Source organism: Entamoeba dispar, genomic scaffold (genome assembly GCF_000209125.1).
Source record: "Entamoeba dispar SAW760 scf_1105229460623 genomic scaffold, whole genome shotgun sequence".
In the NCBI taxonomy this organism is placed as follows: domain Eukaryota; phylum Evosea; order Mastigamoebida; family Endamoebidae; genus Entamoeba; species Entamoeba dispar.
This window is the reverse complement of record NW_001854285.1, coordinates 45659-51930: the sequence shown is the minus strand read 5'-3', so window position 1 is coordinate 51930 and position 6272 is coordinate 45659. Positions and strand designations below refer to the sequence as shown.

At 25.6% G+C, this 6272-nt stretch overlaps 5 protein-coding genes across 5 annotated transcripts in view, besides 7 other annotated features; 4 read left to right on the top strand and 1 right to left on the bottom strand.

Moving 5' to 3' along the window:
- Positions 1-9: 9 nt before the first annotated feature.
- Positions 10-772: a repeat region.
- Positions 773-1009: 237 nt separating this feature from the next.
- Positions 1010-1064: a sequence feature (AT_rich).
- Positions 1065-1143: 79 nt separating this feature from the next.
- On the top strand, positions 1144-1647 carry EDI_076360 (uncharacterized protein; the record flags this gene model as incomplete). Its single annotated transcript, XM_001737468.1, has 2 exons — positions 1144-1306; positions 1358-1647. 2 exons carry the CDS (start codon positions 1144-1146, stop codon positions 1645-1647), a joined length of 453 nt encoding a protein of 150 aa, XP_001737520.1.
- A 91-nt stretch (positions 1648-1738) lies between these two features.
- Positions 1739-1785: a sequence feature (AT_rich).
- A 412-nt stretch (positions 1786-2197) lies between these two features.
- Positions 2198-2248: a sequence feature (AT_rich).
- An 85-nt stretch (positions 2249-2333) lies between these two features.
- Positions 2334-2369: a sequence feature (AT_rich).
- EDI_076350 (uncharacterized protein) lies at positions 2351-2797 on the top strand (the record flags this gene model as incomplete). The annotated part of the gene is made up of 1 exon (XM_001737467.1): positions 2351-2797. One exon carries the CDS (start codon positions 2351-2353, stop codon positions 2795-2797), a length of 447 nt encoding a protein of 148 aa, XP_001737519.1.
- Positions 2794-2867: a sequence feature (AT_rich).
- A 205-nt stretch (positions 2868-3072) lies between these two features.
- Positions 3073-3777, top strand: EDI_076340 (uncharacterized protein; the record flags this gene model as incomplete). The annotated part of the gene is made up of 1 exon (XM_001737466.1): positions 3073-3777. The coding sequence occupies one exon, from the start codon at positions 3073-3075 to the stop codon at positions 3775-3777; it is 705 nt and encodes a 234-aa protein (XP_001737518.1).
- Positions 3778-3975: 198 nt separating this feature from the next.
- Positions 3976-4449, bottom strand: EDI_076330 (40S ribosomal protein S16, putative; the record flags this gene model as incomplete). Its single annotated transcript, XM_001737465.1, has 1 exon — positions 3976-4449. One exon carries the CDS (start codon positions 4447-4449, stop codon positions 3976-3978), a length of 474 nt encoding a protein of 157 aa, XP_001737517.1.
- A 15-nt stretch (positions 4450-4464) lies between these two features.
- Positions 4465-4550: a microsatellite.
- A 152-nt stretch (positions 4551-4702) lies between these two features.
- The window catches only part of EDI_076320 (uncharacterized protein), a gene marked incomplete at both ends in the record, with an annotated part of 2266 nt that continues 696 nt past the window's right edge, over positions 4703-6272 (top strand). The window contains one exon of the mRNA XM_001737464.1: positions 4703-6257. Coding sequence (XP_001737516.1) covers positions 4703-6257 — 1555 coding nt within the window. The remainder of the gene's footprint in view (positions 6258-6272) is intronic.

Genomic DNA, 6272 nt, shown 5'->3' with positions numbered 1-6272 from the left:
CGTATAATTAATTATATATTATATATGAGATGATTTAAAGATAATAATTAACAGCCTTAATGAAATAGAAAAAGCCCACAAATTAAAAAAAAAGAAATATTTAATGGAATATGATAAAAATAAATGTAGAAAAGAATGAATTAATGAATAATATCAATGGTCAAATAAATAAAGAAATAGTTGAATTACCAAGAGTAACTAATGATGATCCTTATAATCTTGGTATTGAAATAAGATGTAAAGTAAATACTAATAAATATTGTACAAGATTATTAAATGATGTAAGTTCTATTTTATCATCATTAAATATTATGAAATATACCAGCCTCAATACAATAAGAAAAATTAATAATGATATAATCTCCAAATTAAGATATGGATTCTGTACTGTTAAATACAAAGTTGATGATTTGGAGAATATAGATAAACAAATAAGAAAATTATTAATCGAATTCTAATTATACAATAGAAACATCAATAAAAACAGATTATATGTCACAATAAATGAATTGGAATGTGATCAGTGTCAGCATGAGACGAATTTTGTAATGAAATAATAAGAATATATTTAAAATATTATATATATATATATATCAAGTACAGGAATAAGAGTTAATAAAAATAATAAAACAGATCCAAATTGAATAATTAAAAGAATAAAGAAAGCATTTGGCATGAATATTAATTTCAGTGATTTAACGAACATAATACAATTAAATGAAAGAAAACATGATATAAATATATTTGAACTTGTAATAAATGAAGTAAATAATATTTACAGTAAATAATAACAAATATAACAAGATGATATATTACATAAATAATAGGTACTAACACATCACAAATGTTATACTAAATTTAAATAATAAAATGGCAAATAATCAAAATACAAAATACATAATAGTCTATATCTAAGACATAAAATTTGATTTAATGCAGTTCCTGTATTTAAGTAATTTTACTTGACATAAACAAATAAATAAATGATAGTATTAAATTCAACCAAATGATATAATAAAATTATATAGAAAATTAATAAGGAATTTCTATTAATAAATTATTTTGTGTTATTAGACTAATATTATTTTTGTTTTTCCTTTTTTTTCCTGAATAAAATAAGTAAAAGAACTTAGAATTCTTTGGATGAATACAGACCTTCCTAATCCTCCTCTAGCTTATTTTTCTGTTATTTGGTATTTAGTTCTATTAGTTGTTATTGTATTTGAAGTGTATTGGAACTATATACATCCACCATTTACTAAAACATTTAGTATTTTTGTTTTGATTGAAATAATTTTTTTAGTATGTTTGTTATAGAAGTTTTTATTTTCAAGTAGTACAAAAGATTTATACTTAGGTCAAACTTGTTGTTTATGTTTATATGCTTACTCTACTACTCAAAGTTGTGTTATTTATTTATTACAACGATTTTGTGATATAGTTCATATTTTATCTTTATTCATGTCATATTGTGTTTGGGGAAATGGTTATTTCAAAAATGTAACTTATGGAGTTAAAACAGCATGGAACAGTTTAAAAGCACCTTATTTTATATTATTAGCAATGATATTATATGACATTATTTCTATATCCCTTTCAATTTCATTTACTATATTATCAGGTGATTGTACTGTTTGTTATTATTAAATATCCTTATTGTTAATGTTCTAATATCTTTTAGTCAATTGTATATTCAAATATATCTAATGCCATTTCTTTTCTCAATCTTTTCCGTTTGTTTTAATACAATTTTTTATTATTTGTATATTAAATTAATATTTATTACTGTAGAAACATTTGTTGTCATTTGTGTATTAATTGCTGTGTTAATATGGTTTATTCGTTATAATAGAAAAATGAAAGTAAATCATGAAAGTTTACTGGGGAAGATTTATTTATTGTTCTTGTATTGTGTTTGTTATGTTTTTCATTATTTTTATAACCTTATTTTTTATGTTCATCATTTAGTTCATTGTATCGACAGTAATAATATTTACCATCTTTGTTTTAAAATTTATCTTATTGTTAGTTCTTCGTATAACAAGTATTTCATTAGACTTTGCACTGTACAAAATATTTATGCACCATATCCCAGATCTTCTTCAAGTCCTTGCAGAAATATTTTTAACATTAAATATGAATGAATGTTTTAAGAGAATATTCAAGTTAGATTATTAACAAAAGTGTTTTCTTTCACTTTTTTTTTGTATTTTTGTTATTTATTATTTTAAAAAAAAATTTTAAAATAGAAAAAGAACGATAGAAGAAAATTAATGACAAATGAAAACTCTCAATTTTTAGTAAAAAGAAATAAAAAAACTAATAGAAAGAACTTATAAATAATAATTCAATGATTAAAATTAATTTAACTCTCATTCTTCGAGGGCTTTATGCCTTTTGTGGCTTTTTAGTAATACTCTGTGGTTTAATCCACCTTTGTAAATGGGGTTGGTCTAATTGGTCAATTCATGGTGTTAAATCAAACGCCTCTGTAATCTGTGGATTTGTTGCACTCTTACTAATGGTTAATGGTATTTATATGATTGTTTCACCATGGGCTATGTTTATCCCAGTTGCTAAACAATATATTAATTTCTGGAATGCTCCAGTTACTATTGCATGGTTAATCGTTACTGGTATTATTACTCTCTTTTATGTTGGATTCTTTGGTCTTTTCACCAGTATTATTATTTGGCTCGTTTCCATTTATGCTATTGTTGTTGTAGTTTTGTCTTGTGTTAAAGGAGGTGATGAAGAACAATCATCAGAAGACAAGAATGATCCATACAACCCATAATTTCATTTAATTTGATATTTTTTAGTTTAATATTTTTATTAAAAAATAAATTATAATTAATAGAAAATTTCATGTCTTTATGAAATGGAACTTAAAAAGAAGTAAAAAACAAGTAATGGAGGAGTTAAAGAAACTCATTCAACAAAACAAAAAAGAGGATTTAAATGAAATTTATAAAATATCAAATGAATGTTTGTTTTATATAAATAACTAGTGATCTAATAACGAATTTTTATTATAGGATTTATAATTTATTAAGAAAAGAAATAATTGAGATGGTAGTGTATTCACAAAAACAAAACGACGTTAATGTCTTTAAAATTTTAATTATTTCATCAATTAAATTAGGAAAAGATGTTACTCAGTTTGAAGAAACAATGAAACAAAATGGAATGAATTTTGAATTGGCATTAGCTAAATATAATATTGAAAAGTATGATGAAGCATTTTCATTACTTGGTTCAGATGAAAAGGATAAAGTGTTAAAAGCACAAATACTTCAAAAACAAGGAAAATTTAATGAGGCTGCAAAAATTTATACTGAAGTATTAGAAATTACTAAACAACCTAAAACTGGAATTTTAACTAATTTAGCTGCTTGTATTGTTTCTGATCAATCAATTGACTCATCTCTTCTTGGTACTAAAACATCTGATTATATTAGTGAGACTTATGGAAATGCTGCTTTGATTATGTTAAGAAAAGGAGAAATTACTAAAGCTGAATCTTATTTCAATAAAGCATTGGGATCTTCTGCATTAACTAATCATACCATTGTTGATGATAAAAATGAAAACCAATTTGGTGAGGATGATAGTAAACTTAAAGCATTACAAAAACGTAAAGAAAAAAGACAAAGAAGAAGACAAAGAAAAATGATTAAAAAGCATGGTAAAGTAGATCCTAAAACACTTGACCCCGAACGTTGGCTTCCATTATATCAACGTAAGAAAAAGCAAAAGAAAGGTGGAAAGAAATAAACTTAATTATCCTTTAAACTTTTTTTTTATCATTTACTTATTTATTTGAAAATGAACAACCTTTGACTTATTTTTATTATACTTTATAAGATAAAAAAGAAGAATATATCTTAAATAAAGATGATTTGTTGACAAAGTTATTATACTAAAGAAATAAAACCAGCTATAACAATTAAGAACTTATCAATTTGAAATCGCTCATCTGTATGATTTTTGGTATTTAGCACGAGCTCCTGGTCCACCGAATTTCTTAGCTTCACATCTTCTTGGATCAGCAACAAGGAGAGTTCTATCATATTCAAGGAATTTAGCTTTAAGTTCATTCTTTGTAGTTTCATCAACAAACTTTTGGTTGTAAGCAATAAGAGCCTTAGCAATGGCTTGTCTAATGGCATAAGCTTGAGCAACTTGTCCACCACCAGTAACTCTGATTTTAAGGTCTAATTTAGCATAGTTTTCTTTACCAACAATGAATAATGGTTCAAAAACTTTAATTCTTAATACTGGTGGGTTAATGAGATCAAGTGGAACACCATTAACTCTAATCATACCTTTTCCTTCTTTGCAAAGACAGACAGCAATGGCAGTCTTTTTCTTTCCGAAAACTTGAACGCTCTTAAGAGCCTCAGTGTGTTTCTTTTGGGTCTTACCAGCGGCTTTTACGGCTGACATGCTGATTGCAAAGGGTTAGTTCACTTTTTTAGATCTCATTCTAATTAATTTTATTATACTTTATTATATTTTTTGTTTTTTTTAACCTTTTTTATCTTTTTAAGTTAAGAGGTTCAATAAATGTTATATAAAACGGAAATTAAAGTTATCTTGTTTAAAGAAAAAGAGAGATGATTATTTAAAGTTTGAAGATGGCAAGAGTTAAGAACGTTTCGTGATACCTCACCGAACTCAAAAATCATTTCAATTGAAAATGGAGAAAATAAAGAAAAAGCCACAAAGTGGATCACTTGAGGATTTAATAAAAAAAAAGAAAGAAAATAAATCACATGGACTATTTTCTCTTTTATTTGGAAGTCATTCAAAACCAAGTTCACCAGTGATTTGTCATGTTAAAACAAATGAGTTTCATAGCCAACAAACAATAACAAAAGTTAAAGGAGAAAGTTTACATTATCCAAAAGCGCAAACAATCAGTACGATTAAATACGAAAAAGAAGTACAAATTATTGAAGAAACAACACAACTAACAAAAGATCATTTAAAAGAGCGATATTATGATTATTTAAAGACATTAAATGAAGAAGAAATACTCAAATTAATTCGTGATTTTCCTATGAGATTAACAGAAAAAGAAAGAGGATATTTAGATGTATTAGAAGCGGCATTAGGTGTTAGTGAATATACAAATAATGTTGACATTGCTAAATCTGATTATGAATATTATGGATATTATTGTGGAAAAAGAGATATTAGTGTTAATGAAATAAAAAAAGAAGAATTAATAATAAAAGAACATAATGAATTTAAAAATACATTAATTGGATTATTAATTACCAATAATTTAAAAGAAGGATTAAAAATATTAAAAGATAAAACATTAAAAGAAGTATTTATGCAAGATTGCTTTGAAGTTGGAAGAAGATATAAAACAGCAAATCCATCTATGATGAGAGAAACGTATCAAAAAATGATGCACATTTTACAAGATGCTATAAATTATAATCCCAAATTTATTGGTAAAGAATTTGTAAAGAATAAAAAATGGAAACCAATTTATACTGTTGAAATGGGAATGAAAGAATGTAATTTGAATATAAATAGTATTATGAAATGTATTAAACTTAGAGATGAAGGATTAACATTAGAAGAAATTGAAAAACAATATGGAGAACATGGCCTTCGTATTATATACTCAATTAGAGATGGAATTGAAGCATCAGCAAAAACTTGTGGAGTTGTTTTTGGTATGTTAAAACAATTAGAACGATTTAGAGATCAAGAGAATACGACTCTTTCATTAGCAATTTATTTTGGAAAGGATGGATCAAGATTAACACAAAGTCATTCTGAACACTTTTTATTTGTTCAACAAAGTCTAAGACTCTGGTGGAATGTTATGAGACATATGTCATTGTTATGGATAATGAATGACAAAGACTTTTTAAGTGGAAGAAGTTATAGTTTAGTTAATACTGGACAAGGTTTACAAAGGCTGCAACAATGCCCAAACGTTTCTTCTGCTATTCATCAAATTCTTAGTCAAACACAAAATACTATGTGTGAAGGAAAAGGGTGGAGAGGATTAAGTGTAGTTCATTTAGGAGATAGAGATGTACCAAATTGTTTATTTTTTATTGATAAATACTCACAAGTACCATGGATTCTTTCTCCAGTTCTTCGTACAACAAGACGTATGTTTAGTCATAAAGAATTGAAACGAGTACCAACATATTTTGAAACTTACAGTTCAAGAAATTGGGGACGATGTATTCTTCAACATTTCTTTCAACATGCATTTGATGGAAGTGGATCTGATGGTG